General features: G+C 45.3%; 1 protein-coding gene across 2 annotated transcripts in view; it reads left to right on the top strand.

Annotated features, from left to right (window-relative positions):
- The window catches only part of klf8 (Kruppel-like factor 8), a 57,890-nt gene that overhangs the window by 23,277 nt on the left and 17,777 nt on the right, over positions 1 to 16,836 (top strand). For both annotated transcript variants that reach the window (XM_037120359.1, XM_037120358.1), the window contains exon 2: positions 8,787 to 9,116. In XM_037120359.1, coding sequence (XP_036976254.1) covers positions 8,787 to 9,116 — 330 coding nt within the window. The remainder of the gene's footprint in view (positions 1 to 8,786; positions 9,117 to 16,836) is intronic.

Here is a 16,836-nt window from a genome sequence, read left to right as displayed (position 1 = left end):
GCTTTTATTTTGGTTATTTGTCTTCCTCTTCTCATGCTGATTGTTATCATAGTTACCTCAGGTGACAGTGAAGTCCACACTGCTGCTGCTAACTGCTGCTAACGGCTGCTAACGGCTAACTGCTGCTGCTGCATAGATAACCAACAGTATTAAAGGAAAGTCGAACAGACAGAAACAGAAAACTGGAGCGACGGAAACGAATTCTCTTCATCTGCACGAGTCTGTATGTGTGTGTGTGTGTGTGTGTGAGTGTGTGTGTCTTTCCTTCGTTAGGGTTTTTAGTTGAAAATCGCTGTGTGTGTGTGTGTTCATGGGTGTGGGCATAACCAGGCGTGAACGGTACATGTGTATGTATGTGTGTGTGTGGACCATGTGGGGGCATGAGCAGAGTGTGACTGACTGGGGCAATCCCCCTACCCCCACCCAAAACACACACACACACAGACACACAGACACACACACACAGACACACACACACACACACACACACACACACACAGACACACACACACAGGGCCGAGGGGGTTTGGAGGGAGGCAGCAGTGACGGAGAGGAGAGCGCTGACCCAGATAGTGTCTCTGTTCCACCCGCTCTCTCACACACACTGTAAAAAATAAGATCATGCATGTGTTTTTACTTCGTCCTGTGAAGTCTTGTAAATGCTTGTTTTTAACTGGTAATCTTTTCAAGGCCAGGGATATAGAGATAGAGATTTGAATATAGTCCTTGATTTTTAACATGATCTGGAGCTTCAGCATCACTCACGTAAACCAAACATCTATTAAAACTGAAGAAGGAATGACAGCGAAGTGTTTGTGATGATACAACTGGACGTCTGTGGCAACAGATTTGGATGTTTTTGATGAGGAGTTGAAAAACGAGATGTTTTCCTACTCTAAGTGGTTTACTTGGCTAAAACTAATCAGATCTTAATCAGCACAGAGTTGTCCCAACATAAGACTGATAACTGAACGTTTGTTCTGCTCAGTTGAGTTTATCTCGTGGTAAACAGCTTTATTAGATGTAGTACAGGTGATCACAGAGAGCCAGAGAGGAGAGAAAAGAGGTTTGACGAGCTGTTGACGGGCCTGTCGTGATTTAATATATCTGATGGTTGGACGAACCTTCCCTGCCCGGCCTCAGGTGAGCTGAGGAGACGGTCACACAAACACCGTAGTTGTTTTGAACCATTATTTTTACCAGTGTATGAATGTAAAGTAGAAATGTTTGTGAAGCTGTCATCTTCAGCAGCTTGTTCCTCCAGCCGCCCTCCTGTCAGCTCTCCATCTCTGCGCCGCCACACATCACAGAAATAAAGACATTTCCGTTGTTTGGTGGAAGTGAATGAAGAAACGTGCGGCGTGACTCGCCTCCTCGCCTGCCTCCGGCTCGGCAGTAACAGACGGGTTGTTCTGATCTGAGCGGGTGTGAATGTGTGGGACCGTATGAGGCTGAGACACAGTGTTCAGTTCACGCTCAGTCAGCCTTCACCAGATAAAAATAGATATGAAAAGTGGCCTGTTTGAAAAGTGGAGACTGATCCGCTAGTGGACGTCTGCAGAACAACAAACCCAGCGGCGACGGATCCACAAAGACTTCATCAGGTGATGCTGTGGCGTGTGTTCAGGTCCAGGACGCTGGTTTGTTAACGCTCATTCAACAGTTTGCACATCCTTCAGTCGACACGCGTCTGAAAGAGACGCTGAAGTTAAAGATATTAAAAAGTAACCACGGCATGTTGTCGGCATCCTGCAGGTCAGAACTGAGCATGTGCAACTCTCTACAGAGATGAGACAGAAGTGAGATGTCTCACCGCTACAGATAACAGCTCCAGAAACATCGATGTGTCTGGTTCGGAGTGTTAATGATAAAGACTTTTAAACAAGTTAACATCTTCTGGATGTTTTCTGCTGAGTTTTATGATTCACTGCTTTCTTTATGACGAACACAAGGAGAAAAAAAAACATGGAAACAAAGAAACATGAAAGTTTCAGCACATCGTTAAATTTGACATAAATGTGGCTTCACTTCCTCTGAACACGTTTCTTCATCTGCTCTCCATCAAACGCAGTCGGGAACTCTCAAACTTTGCTCGCAGTTGACAAGCTTTACTTTTATTTGTTTCCACTCTGTTGCAACTAAAACTGTCCTCGACTCGCCGTCCTGTCTCCGTCTGTGTTCAGTCCTCCTCGTCCCTCTCAGCTACCCCCATACTGACTTCCTGTGGTGGGATCAGAGGCTGACAGGGTCACACCCACCCCGCCCTTTTTATTCCTGGAACTCCACAGTGGGACCCTCCTCTGGGGGGAGGACACACACACACACACACACACACACACACACACACACACACACACACACACACACACACACACACACACACACACACACACACACACACACACACACACACACACCTCCTGGCCTCCGGCCCCTCCGCTGCCTTGTCTTCCAGCAGATGTGGATCAAGTTGGATTTGCAGAAGATTCTCAGTGTTTGCCTCGCTGTGCTCGCAGTCGTAGGATGGGTGTGGCTCGTGTGCCGGATCACGACTCCACAAAGTTCAGACGACTTAAAATTTCAATTTGTTGTTTGTTTGTTTTTCCTGTGATTTAGTGCTTCAAGGCTCCGTCTGAACAAACGCGGAGGAGTTATTTGGAAATCCGCTTCGATCCGCGTCTGGCTGCAGCACGCCCGTCTCCACATCCAAAATATGTAGAGCAGATTTATTCTGGACTCTGTGCGCATGATGAGGCTGCTCACAACTCATTAAAGTGCCAAGTCCAGTAAACAGAATATAATGCAGTGCACTTCAGCAAAACATCAGATTTCATGTTTTTCACTGTGTATTTTTATCAAACTTGGAATCTGTAATCACTCACAGATCTGTCAGAGTGTGAATAACTACACTGATGCACCGATGTTTGAACACATTCATTTGTTTAGGACATAAAACATGAAGACAACACCTCAAAACTCATAAATATCAAACACTTTAAAAGATGGCTGTAAAATGTCCTGGCAGCATCCTGAAATCCATCTGCACGTGTTAACAGAATATTTAGTTGTAGTTTATTATTCCAGAACTGTTGTAGCATGGGAGCTAACTGCTAACACAGGAACATGGTAGTGCTGGACGCTCATAATAACTCATAGCTCTTTATTTTCTCTGTGATGTGTTAATTGTTAACGAGCTCTAACGAGCAGACAGCCGTTAGAGCTCAACCTCAGTGATCAGCTACAGGCTGCAGTTTCTATACGTAGCATTGTGGACATTACTGATAATCATCTCATGGTCGAGGTTAGCCTGGCTGCTAGCAGCTAGCTACTAGTATGTAGAAAGTTTATAAGAGGTTGACGCTTTTCTGCTTCAGTCACTATTGATAATTTCCGACAACAAACACAAAGTGTGATAAAAGGCCACAGTTCTAACAGTCTCGATGCCTGAAGTACAGTCTGTGGTTTACACTCACAGTTGAGATATTCAAACAAAACCAACTTAAAGTTTGAAGTAACTTCAGGGATAATCTGCAAAATGATGTTATTCCTGCAGTGCTCTGTTGGTCAGTGGTGCAAATTTACTTTCAAACAAGAATTCCACCTGAAGAATGACGTGAATGATCCCCTGACCAGGTCTCTCAGGTGAGCGGCAGCTGCTAGTTCATGTCAGATACAACTTATTATAACAGACTAGCTTTTGACAGAAGGAGAACATTTATAAAATCAGATTTTTGTGGATGTTTCAGAGAAGAAGTTGGAGTTTAGGGAGTGCATCTGACCTAAAGCTGCGGGTGGAGTTCTGCCCTTCAGCTGCACCGCCCGCAGCCTTCAGCTCTTTCCAGCAGACAAAAACAAATCCTCCTTCCTCGAGACACTCACCTAAAAATGGTGCCTCACAAAAAGAGAAAGAAGTTCTTCAGATCGCGTCTGGCTGACGAGCACCAGATCTGATTTATAGGGAAATTCTGTTTGCAAAAATTCCCTGACAAACTTCTTCAGTCGTGACTTTTATAAACATGTCGAAATCTGGATGAGGTTTGGTTCAGAGGTGTGAGGAGGTAGTTGTTGTCAGGTGAAGAGGATGATGACGTTGACTGGGTTCAGGATCATTCAGGAGTCCTTTTTATTCATGCAGCAAGAACAGAGCTGAGTCGACAGGTTGAACATGAAAGGCAGGTGAGAAGTGGCCAATCAGAGCAGAGAGCAGTTTAACAACACGTGATAAAGGAACAAAGAAGCAGCTTGTAAAACATTCAAAACTATATAATGTGACGGCGTCTGCTCTTACAGAACAACTCCAACACCAGGATTCAAGATGTCTGACTGTTAAACTTCGCGCCTCACGTTTCTCTGTCAGATTAATTCTGCTCATCTTGTTTCTTCTCAGAATTCAGACTTCTTGAACATTTGTTCCTCGTGCAGTTATGATTTACATGTAGTCAAATTCTTAACAGCAGCTTTGCATAACTTACGGTTTCCTGCGCGCGTGTACAATGACACAGGAAGTTTTCGCTGTCATGTAAAGTTTTGAGTGCATCCTAGAAGCAGGAAATCAACACATACCCGCATGAACATGATTCAGAAGTTGCACTTGGTACTTAAAGTGCAACCTCTCTTCTAGCTGCAGTGCATTGTGGTCCATCTCCGGCTCCTGTTGTTGTAGAAATCACAGGGAACTCTGTCGGTTCACACCTGACACACTAACCTGTGTCTGAGTGACCACTTGTGATCAGATCTCACTTCCTGCTCTACATGCAAATAAACCCGTCCGTCACTGAGACAGACAGGATGGTTTAACACAAAGAAACAAACAACTTCATGTTCTGACTTCATGCTGAATTCACAAGAAGGCTCCAGTTATTCAGAATTTGTAATAACCGTTTCACAAAGTTTGTTCAGTTTCTCTCTCATGAAACAACTCTGAGAATCAGATGATTTGTGAAGGGAGTCTGGTGATGATGTGTCTTGTATCTCATTGGTGAGATCGGTTGAATCGGTGCGTTCAAACTGCTGCTAAATGATGGGAGCTGATTTTGATTGAGTCAAAGCTCGATACTGGTGGAGTTTGAAATAACCAGATGAAAACTAAAAGACAGTCGGATGACTGTTGGAGGTTGTGTGGTGTGTTTTCAGTCGCTGGCTGTGTGCTGGTTGCTGGTTGGGGGGAAGGTGTGACATCAAGCTGCCTTCACCTTTGTTTGGAGACACAGAGGGGGCTCTGTCCCGTCACAATGGGACTGAGAGACCAGTGTCTCTGTCCCCTGTGAGTGTGTGTGGGGGAGGGGCGGTGCTCGCAGCCACACCCAGGCTGATTGGCTGAGGCCACACCTCGCTGTGGAATCCACTGGAGCCGGGTCACATGTCGGCCCGTAACACCGGCACACAGCTCTGAGTGTGAGTCTGCAGAGAGCAGAGCAGCAACCAGATAAATAAATAAAACCACTTGTTAGTTTCTCTGAAAGAAAGTCCAGCGATGATGTCACGTTCAACCCGACCCGACTGTTCCCTTCATGGACTCTCGCAGTACTGGACTCAGACACGGAAGACTCTGATGGACTTTGTGCTGAACCTCAGATTTTCAGCACATTAACCGCAGACTGTGTTCATAAATCAGCAGCTGTGCAAGAGTGAAATGCCAGAAGTGAAGTGAAGGAAGCTGCTTCTCAAAACTGCTGCACACATTTTATCACTGTGACACAACTTCCCCCAGTTCCTGTAAATACACACACTCACCGACAGCAGGACCAGTTCAGTAAAATACTTTTAATTTCATACGATACTTTCCGGCTGCTGGACAGTAATCAGATCTGCAAAAGTAGCCAAAGATTATACTCCAGTAAAATTATAGATAGTGTGTCACAATGGTACTAATGTGTAAATGTTACACCTCAAAGTATCAAAAGTACAAATAAAGTAACTGAAACATAGATACACGTGTGTATTTACTGTAAACTATGTGTCGACTGATCGTCAGATGTAATTGAAGTTACTTTGGCCCCGATGCAGCAAAGTAATCTGCAAACTAACTAGTAACTGTAATGATAAAATAACTCAGTATCATTTAAAACTGCTGCAGGATGATGCACGTTTACAGGTTTAGTACTTGAGTAAATGTACTTAGTTACAGTCCATCAGTGAGGTCGTCTCCTCTTTTACTGCTTCGTGGTACTTTTACTTCTACAACTACTGCTGTTTGTACTACTACCACACCAGTTAAAGTACAGTAAGTAACTCGAGCACTGAGCTGGAGACAGTTGTTGCTCTCAATGAATTTGCCTTTTGTGTCATTGGATCAGAAGATGTAGTTCTGTGTCATCAGCTGGGCGGCAGCTTCACTACTGAGTCAGTTTTAATACCAAAGAAGGATTTGGACCCGATCACGTCGTCCTTCTGGACTTCACCGTATACAGAACTGAGCTGTGCATCAGGGTCACGACTGCAAACAGGAAGTAAAGAAGCGGTTTGTGTATTTGAGTCCGCTGCACTGTGAGAAAGACTTCACACTGTTTCTATCACTTCCTGTTTTAAAACACATTATGACCCTGTCGACACAATGGACCGACCCGTCTGTCTGTCAGCCTGACGGTACTTCAGTGTGTCCGGGTTCATCAGGAGACCAAAGAGAAGGATTCTGACTGTGTCGACTCAGGTCGGGTTCAGACACGTAGACTCACAGAAGAAGTTGAGGTCGATGCAGACGTGCACATCTCATCTGAAAAACCACAACGCTGAAAAATTCCAGTTAAACGTCGGCTGTGACCACATTCACACCAGAAACAGCTGAGCTCGAAGGGGAAGATGGAGCAGAGAGAAGAGGAAGGGAAGTCATCTGCTTTTACAACTTCCACCGGTGCAGATCAGCGCTGTTCAAACTGAGGGTCATGACCCAGCGGTGGGTCACAGCGTGGCGACGAGCGGGACCAGGAACGACAGAAATTAAGACTTTAAATAGATTTTCTTCCTGGTGTTGAAATAAATATGGCTGGAAGACTTAAATTACAACAGGTTTTAAATAATTCTGTCACTGTAAGTCACCTTGATTGGTCCATTAATCAAGTAACTGGCAGCAATTTTGATAATTGATCATTTAAATACTTGTATAGCTGTTCCAGCCGCTCACTGTGAGAATATACTTCTCTTCTTTGTGTCTCTGTTTGTGACTGACAGAACTTAGAAACTTAGTTTCTGACATTTTGTAATGACATAAAGAGTAAGAATTGTATTTTTCATGTAGAGATTCAGTCCAAAGTGTTCGTATGTGACAAATAAAATATAACGGTGAGTTACATTATAAAACAGGCAGTCAGCAGCCACAGCAATAAGTGAGAGAAGACAAATGAATCATTAAACATTAACAGTGAAGCCGTCGACTGAACCTCAATTACAACTCGTCAGAACATTTCTGCTGCTTCACAGTAAAACAAACTGAGGTCTTCACTGTAGCTGTGGCGCTAACAGTGTTAGCATGCACGAGGCCGATCGCACGTCGAGGGTGAAAGTATCGTCTCCTCAGATCAGTTTGTGATCTCTGCTGCAGAGGCTGCAGATAATTCAGTCTCAACCAGAAATGTGTTGTGGACTCCGACACTTCACCTGAGTTTCATCAACATGTGGGGGGAGGAGAGGGGACAGAGCAAATCCTCCAAACGAGACGAAGGCCTCTGTGGGAACAGGACTGAGAGCAGCTTTGTTTTGGTGCTGGCACAGAAACTCTGCTATCGTATGTATTGTCAGTTCACGCTGACATCCACAGGAAAACCTTCCAGTAGATGATTCACATGTTTAGAAACGTTTCAGAATCGGTTCACTCGCTCTGTTAATAAGTTTCCTCTGCTGCTTTTTATCTGTCGCAGAAGAAGTCCATTTAAATGTGTGTGTGTGTGTGTGTGTGTGTGTGTGTGTGTGTGTGTGTGTGTGAGAGAGAGAGAGGAAGTGGACATGGAGGGAAAATGGAGACAGAAGTAGAAGAAGAAGAAGAAGAAGAAGAAGAAGAAGAAGAAGAAGAAGAAGAAGAAGAAGAAGAAGAGAATGGGCGTGTGTGTCGAGTCTCTCTGCCGCAGCACTCCCCACACCTCTCTCTCTCTCTTTCAGTGTGTGTGTGTGTGTGTGTGTGTGTGTGTGTGTGTGTTGGCTTCCAGAAAAGGGTGTGTCCGCCTGCCTGCCGCTGAAAGAGAGGGAGGGGTCAGCTCACGGCTACTCCTCCCTGCTCTCTCTCTCTCTCTGAGCCTCTGTTATTTCTCTTTCACTCTCATTCCCTCAGTGGCAGCCTCAGGATTAGGCCTTTGTCTCTCTGCCTCCTCTCTGCCTTTAATTTTCTATCTTTTCTCAAACAGTGTGTGTGTGTCTGTGTGTGTGTGTGTGTGTGTGTGTGTGTTTTAACCCCCCCTCCTGGCAGGTTTTTCAGAGGGGTTTTTCTTTTGCAGTTTTTAGAGCAGAGGTAATTCTTGTTGCCATGTGTTTCCCCCCCTCCTAACTCTAGCCTGCCACTTCCTGTCTCGCTTCCTCCCCTACCTGTCTTCCTCCTCCTCTTATCTCCCTCCTCCTCCTCCTCCTCCTCCTCCTCCTCCTCTTCTTCTTCCTCTTCCTCTCCTCCCCTGCCCCCTTCACTCCTCATTCCCTCTTCAAATCCTTTAACAAATCCCCTCCTTCCACTCTCTCCCCCTCCCCAGCCTGGAAGTTTTGGCTTTTCTTCCCTAAATTGTTCTCACCCTTTCCTTCCCCCTCCCCCCTTTCTTCTCCTCATCACCTCCTCTCTTCTTACCTTCTCCTCTTCTTCTCCTCCTCAGTGCCAGTCGACTCCTAAGCAGAAGAAGAGTGCCGGCGGCGCCCAGAAGAAGCAGAGGAGCTCGACCAAGCAGAGCGCCCTGACGCACCAGCAGCCGCCGCCGCCGCCATCGTCATCGCCGCCGCCGGAGGAAGAGGAGAAGGAGGAGGAGCCGGCGACCAGACCTCGGCCGCCGCAGGAGGAGGACGAGGAGGAAGCAGGCGAGGAAGAGCGAGAGGAAGTGGCGACACAGTCAGTGAAGAAGAAGAAGGAGGAGGAGGAGGAGGAGGAGGCCGAGGCAGACATGCCCTCTGTACAGATCAAACCGGAGCCAGAGGAGATGGAGTGCACGGTGAGGAGGGGCGGGAGGGAGGTGATTGGTTGATTGATTAGAGGAGGGTGGAGCATCTGTGGGTGGACAGATGGATGAGGAGATTCAGGGGGTGTGGCTGCAGACGCGCTCCTGATCAGACGAGTTTGATCAGGTCGAGTTCACATCGAACACACGAGGGATTAAATCTGACACGAGCTCAGCTCAGAGCTTCATAACGATGTCGACAGGAAGATTTACAAATGAGCTGCTGATGAGCTGAGAATGAATGTGTCCAATTATCTCTTGATTCACTCTTGTAGTCTCTTTATTGAAGGATGAACAGGAAACATGGCTCAATATCAAAGAGTGTTTGTACTCGCCGAGTTAACAGCTGGAATCTGGAAAAGTAACGCTAAAGGCTAATTACAAGTAGCGGGAGCAGTCAGCTGATCAGACCGGTCGTAAACAAACCTCAGAGGAAGTCCAGAGTGTTTGGAGGGAAAAAAAGAAGATGACGAGTAAAGTTGTATGTTCTCAGCTTGTTTACAACCTGCTGGATCATCAGATCTTAACTGATACGATGGACAAAAACCAGAAAGACGCTCAGAAGTGGACTTTTCTGTTGTCTTTGACTCTTTTTCTACAGACGAATCAAAGCTGTGATAAACTGACGTTAGAGGTTTTTGTTCGTGGATTGAGACTCTTTATCTGATCGGGGTTTAGGTGGCGGTGCAGAACAAAACAGCTCTGTGGTCCTGTGATGTTTCAGGTACCAGTGAGATGAGGAGATCTCACACAAGAAGTCCAGTCAGAGTTGCAGATTATTGTGTTTGAAGGTTCAGTAGACGCCTCAACGCTGCGTTTCAGTTTCTGAAGGACTTTACAACTCTGGGAGGTAATCAGCTGCACGCTTTTACTGCCACGATCACCAGGCAGACGCCTTCTGGTCTCAAAGGTGGAGACAGGTGAATGCCTCCATGTTGGATCCCATGTTGTGTTGCTGTCGGGGTCGTCGGTGAGTGTTGGTAGTTTTGTCACTCGTCGTCCCTTCATGAAGCGACAACAGAGCCCATGGATGAGAGAATCACTCTGATCAGCTGTTCAGCTCGACTTTTTACAGCTTCTCATCAGACATGGTGTTCATCAGACGCACTCGCACCATTTCAGGCTAACGCCACCTGGTGGTGTGGAGGGTGGCGTCCTCTCACACAGGTGCTGGTGATGCTAGTTGGCTGCCGGCTGTAGTCTTTGTGTTCGTCATTCAGAGTAAACATGTCAGAGACTGCCTTCTGATTTCCCTCCTGAATAAATGTGTTTGTACTAGCTGTGCTGCGGTTCACAGGCGTGTGTGCTCTTTGTGAACGACAACTCCCAGGTATGTGTTTACCTGTGACAGCAGTCTGATCAAAGGTCAGCGGGGACTTTCCTTTTCCTCGTCTTACTCAGCGAGCTGCGTTTATTATTTTCTGTTAATGAAGAAAACGACTGCAGGTTTGTGATCAGTCGTCCCGCCGACACAGCAGCAACGTCATGTTAGTCATCGGTCCTCGTTCCACTTTACAAACTTGGTCAGGATTTATTTTTGTTGGTTTGGAGGAAGTGAAGGTGGGCAGGCTGAGAGAAATGGAAATTCTGTTTGGTTGATGACATGATGATAGATGGAGATCTGAAGGTGGAGGAGTGGAGGAGTGACGGAGGTACAGGGTCGTTCAGAGGGGAGGAAGAGGAGGAGGAGGAGTCTGATGATGTTGTGATGAAGGTCATGAGTTTCTGAGCTTTTAGTTTTGTGGAGATGTAGAAAAGTTGAAGTGATGTCATCAGTTCTTCTTCTTCTTCTTGTTTTTGATATTAGAAAGAAAAGTTTACGGTTGATTTATTTCCATTAATTTGTTTCCATTGACGATAATGAAAAATACCTTCCACAGTTTTACAGAACAAAGGTTGACGTCTTTGAACATTTCCTGAAGAAATTCAGTTTCTAAAGTGAAACTAAAACTGTCGCTTGATGAACGATGAAGCTGTTGGACTACAACTGTTACGTCTGCACAGTGTTGTGTTAGAGATGACTCAGCAGGATGTCTGGAGACTCCGTCCGTCTGCAGCAGCAGTGGATGGATTGATGTGGAACGAGACAGATAAAAACTTGTTGTCTGACATTATAGCGATGATGGCGTGATGTCAGGACGCTGGGTGGGTGGAGCAGGCGTTCCTGATGGAGGCCTGAAGCGTAGAACGTGATGAAGCAGACACTGTGACTGAACACTTTGGCCACGTTGGCCTCTGGCTTGTTTTAATCCTGAGTGACTTCCAGGGAGAACATCAGGTGAACAAGCTCTGTGGAGCAAACGGTGAAGAGGTCAGAGGTCCCGGCAGCACCGCGGCGCCCTGACAGGAGAGGAGAACCTCCTCCTGCTGGGGCCGGCCTGCACGTCGCCGCAATGCCCCGGTGGTTTGATTCCTCAGGATTGTGCTATTTGGGTCAGACCGTCTGCTGATACATGAAACTAAATCAGAGCGCAGAGCTTTTTGCTCTTGATCTACAGTGAAGCTGGGAGCTTCTCTGAGGCGGGGGAGGGCTCCAATCTGTAGGTCGACTCCTCGTTTTATACACATGAATCTGCGTTATGTGAGACGTTCACGTCTCAGAGGATTCGACTGGTGTAAACAGTCTGAGCCTTTAAATGGAGACTGTTGACATGTGAGGAAACTAGTACAAAGCCTTCTGTGGCTCCAGAGGAAGCTGCATGTAATCTGATGAGTTGCCTTATGTGATGTCACCCAGTGGATAAGATGCATTGTGGGTAATGTAGGCGCCAGGTAAAATAGGTGGTGTTGCCCTTTAAACCAGATCATTCAGAGGAGCCAAAATAACAGAACAGCTCATCGAAGAAAAGTTTAATAATGTGACCAAGTCCTCATTTCATGATGGAATGTAACTAAGTACATTTACTCAGTTGTGCACCTGAGCACTAATTATCAGTATCAGTCGTTACTGTGCAGGATGCTGCTTCGTCTTCTTCGTCCGTCTGTGATGTCTTCATTTTCTGTTTTCCTCTTTGTAGAATCAGTCTGTTCTTGGCACAATGTTCCAGATTTGACTTTTAGTTTTTGCTTCTGTGTGCGACTGTATTTTGGACTTTGATGATAATTTCTGGAGCTGTTTGAGTTGTTTCATGTGTCTGTGATCACTGAAATCTCTCAGTACCCATAAATCCCATGACATCTTTCATGTATTACATTTCTTTGGCAGGCTGATGTCCAATAATAAGAGCACTTCACCACAGAAATGCTTAGTTGAGACGAATCTGCATTGTGTTGTAGTGAACTGATCTCAGGTCATGAATCTCAGCCTGTTTTCATGCATGTTTGGATGTAAACAACAACTGGTTGAAGGTTTGTCCTGAATGACAGGAGCTGTCAGTAAGTGATGGTGGTGACGACGGGAGGTTTCAGAGCCTCGTTCTCACTGATGAACTTTGACTGGCGGCTCGTGATGGTTAGAAGAGACAGACCGACTTCTCACAGCTCATGTTGAGCATGTATGGTTGTGGCTTCCCGTCCTGATTAGCGACACTGTGGATAGACTTAATGCTTATTAAATATAATCATAAGCAATATTTACGTTGGGAGTGTTTGCTTACAGGTGAGCAGTGCAGACATGTCGCTACACCTTTGACATGTCTGACTTCAGTGTTTAGTTGATGGGCAGGTCCATGCAACCTGTTATAATCGGAGACGGAGGAGGCTATAGAATGAAGGGCGTGAGCGGTAATGATAAGGTGAAGCCTGACGGAGTCACGGGCACGCTACAGCAGCCACCATACTGAGGACGGAGGAGCGGAGGCTGTTGTGAGGGTGAGGTATGAAGAGAGGACGCTGTGGGAAAGAAGAGAGACGAGAAACAAACTGGCGGCGAGGAGAGGGTGCAGATGGAGAGAGGGGAGATAGGATGGACTGTAAAGAGGTGGAGGTGGAGGTGGAGAGGGTGTGGACGTCAGATAAGGAAAGGCTGCACTGCAGGATTATGACTGCCATCCATTTTGTCCTCCTCTGAGCTCTCAGATGTTTTTTTTCTCCTGTTTTTCATCATGCTGTCGGCTCTGTGCAGCCAGCAGACCGACGCTGAGGCTAACTGCTCCCTTTGGTTTGCATGAGGAATGCTAACAATGCTAACAGGCTGAGTTCAGAGGAAGTGACGGGCAGCTGAAGAGATGTTTGTTTGACTGTGGCCATAAAAGTGAGGAGGTCAATAAAGTACAGTGAGAGCACACGTACCATCTGTGCGCCATGCTAACACGTTAGCATGCACTTTGAAGAGTACACTGTAAAAAATGTGTAGTTTCAGACTTTTTCCAGTTAATTTACGGACATTTCCTGTCATACACGAATACATGAAGAAGGAAGTTACAGTTACAGACTGAGACTTTAGACATCTGATGTAAGATGTGATGACTGATCTGTAACTATAAACTGACAATACATTTATCTATTTAAAATTTATAAAAATGACCATTTCATGCCTCCATGCAGGCAGCTGTGGATGCTGGAGGCTTTGTGTTTCTCTGGTTGCCCGTCCGTCCGTCCGTCCGTCCTTCCCCTTCTTGTGAAAGTGATCTTTCAAGAATGCTAGAGGTCAAAGGTCATTGTGACAACACAAAACACATTTTGGTCAAAACTCAAACAATGATGCAATAACTGGGATACGAATGTATGCAAATGTTTAATTGGATAAAAATGGTGACGTTTTGACATCTGATGATCCAAAAGGTCAAAGGTTAAAAGCAATGACGTCAGAATATTCTGCTATTATAGAAAATGTACTTTTTTACCCACAAATATGTATTTGTTATATTTTGTAGAGGAAACTGTTTCATTCAGGTTCAATACTTTAATTACAAAGTTACAAGATGAGATACAATTAGTGACAATTAACAATGAAATAAATTTATTCTGTTGTTTAAGATTTGTTTTTTTAATAACATAAATCTGGTAAAATAATGGAAGAGTCCTTATTTGATCACAATTACAACCTTGTGAAACTGGTACTTTATTTAAACATGTATTAAACAGGATGATCGGAGCATTGCATCGTCCAAACTTAGCTTTTTAATGTTGATATTTAAAACAGATTTTTGTGTTTGTACATTTAAGTTGGAAGTGATTTAAGTGCATGTCCTGTAAATTCATGTATTTTAGAATGAATCAAACTACTTGAGGTGAATTTTCAGGTGTATACATCCACCTGAGGAGTACAACAATTCAACACAGAGGCTCTCAGTGTGATTTTGACTCAAGAAGCTGCAATAATGACAGCGATGTGGTCCGACAGGAGTAGAGTTCTGTCTTCAGTCGGATTCAGCATGAAACATGTTCTCAGTTGGACTTGCTGTCAGGTGGAGTGCTTGTTAGTTACCTGTCAAACATGGACGACTACAGTTTCAGTCCGTTAGCTGAACCTACAGAGCAAATTTTGTGACATCACTGAACTGACAATCCCAGAAACCTTGCAGTCCAGGTTATCCACGACACTGAATTCAGACTTGGATTTGCGTTTGTGACGGCATGTGAGAATGTGGGCTCGGCCCTGTCGGCAGGGAGTGGTCTGCTCATGAGTGGAGATGGGAGAAGTTGAGAGGAAAGTCACATCCAGGACAGGAAACCAGCTGAGCTTCATCTGAGCAGCATGAGAGCGTTTGTGTTAAGTCTGATTTAAGTAAGTAAAACTGTGCTGACGTCACGTCGTCGGGTCGAGTTAGTTGTGTTTAGATGTGAAGTCTGACAGAGAGCGAGCTGCAGAGAGACGGTCAGGGGAAACCAGAAAACAAGACACTGTACAAGGTCATGACAAACTCAACATAACATGGAGCCAAACATGGTGTTTCTGAACGTCAGCGGTGGTTTGTCTTCACTGAGGTTAAAGTTTGGTTGAACAGTCTAGACATGTGTTGTTTTACACTTGACACCTGACCTCTAAACCTCCATGACACGAGTATACAGCTTCTGCAGAGTCGATCTGATCAGCAGCACGCAGAAGTCTTCTGATGCAACTTCACAGTTTATCTTCATGTTGTGACAGCGCTCAGGCGCAGAAATCATTCAGTTCAGGTTAAAACTCCTCGTTCTGTCTCCACGACCAGCAGCAGAATAGATTCAAACCTGTTGCCACCAAACGTTGGAACATACATCGACATCTGGCTGAAAACATTCAGTGGTTTCAGTTATACATGTTGAAACGGAGGTATTGGTTTTGGTGTGTGACGACCTGGGAATGAAGCTCAACAATTAAGTGTCTTCTGCAGAAATTGTTGATTGCTCCTTTTGAATTTGGCGTGACACCAAACAGCAGCCGACAAGTCGACTCACAGAACTCCTTTAACTGTTGCAGAGGTTGATAACTTAAATATTTTCAGCAGATGAAAGCAGATCATGTTCATTGTGTTGGTGTCAGCATTGAGTTTCACTTTTCTGTCTTCATTTGTTGTTTTTAATGAACTGGGATCAACAGATTTTCAGATGCTACTCTGCTAGTTTGATGCCAAAATGTGATTGATAGATTTACGGTGAGGTTAGAAATAATGATCCCACACTCACAGATAAACTCAGGATTGTCTTGGCATGTGTTTCCATGAATCACTCGTTCAGCCGATGCTCCCGTGCTGTTGTATTTTGATCCCACCTAAAAAAAACTGGTGTAATCAACAAATTCATCTTTCCAAGGAATCAGACACGAAGTTGCACTGAACCTGCTCAGACTCGTCACAAAGGTCGTGCAGAATTAGCAGCTTTGTCATCGTTTGCAGCAGAGCCAACGCGCTTTTTGTTTTTAGGAGGTTGGTGAAGAAGAAGCCAAACTAACGTCGCCTGCAGCTCCGCGAACTCTGTATTCTGCACGGCTCATCGCACAATACAAGCTTCTGTGTTTGTTCTCCAGAAAGCTCTCAGACGTCCAAAACTACACGTGACCTGCACGAGTTCCTCAAGGTTTAATGTTCAGACCACTTTGATTCACCAACAGGCTTCACTCAGCAGAATTATGTCAAATAATAGAATAATGATATGAAGAAAACACAGTTTTACCACAGTATCCCTCAACACAGACAGAGACGCCTCGATAAACACTTTAAAGCTGTCACTCGTATTTGGTTGTTTTTGTCTCTTGACTGGCAGGTTGTTCTGAGGCCGTTTATTTGCCACGTTTTTGATTTGTTTCTTATTGATGTGTATATGTGTGTGCGCGCGTGTGTGTGTGTGTGTGTGTGTGTGTGTGTGTTCACATGAGGCTATGAGGGTGTGGGGATATGGGGGAGGGGTCTGTGTGTGTGTGTGTGTTGTGGCATGGTTTGGGTTAGTAAAGGGTGGGGGCTGGGTGGAGTAGGATTGCGTAAGGGATCATTAAGCAGAGGGTGTGTGTGAGTGTGTGTGTGTGTGTGTGTGTGTATGTTGACCACACCTCAGTGGCTGCCTCTAACAGAGGGGAGTGGAGTTTCCTGTCCCCAGATAAAGTCTCCAGGAAGCAGATCCTCCTGGTATTCGCTCCTCCGGGAGACGACAAACACATAAACGCCTCTCGTCTCAGTTCATGTTCAGCTTCTCTGTTCTCACTTTCACATCAGGACTCGTCCTTCGTCCCCGTAAACAAAGTAGAAAGGCCAATTGTTTGACTGTTCTGGTTTATCTGCCTTTGCAAACTCTTTGGGTATGGTGGCCCACCAGGGACAAAACATATCTAAGAGTGTACTGAAAGAAAATGCAGATATTG

The sequence above is a fragment of the Acanthopagrus latus genome, chromosome 13, assembly GCF_904848185.1.
Source record: "Acanthopagrus latus isolate v.2019 chromosome 13, fAcaLat1.1, whole genome shotgun sequence".
NCBI lineage: Eukaryota > Metazoa > Chordata > Actinopteri > Spariformes > Sparidae > Acanthopagrus > Acanthopagrus latus.
The sequence above is the reverse complement of the archived record's forward strand: the minus strand, read 5'-3'. Positions and strand labels throughout refer to the sequence as shown.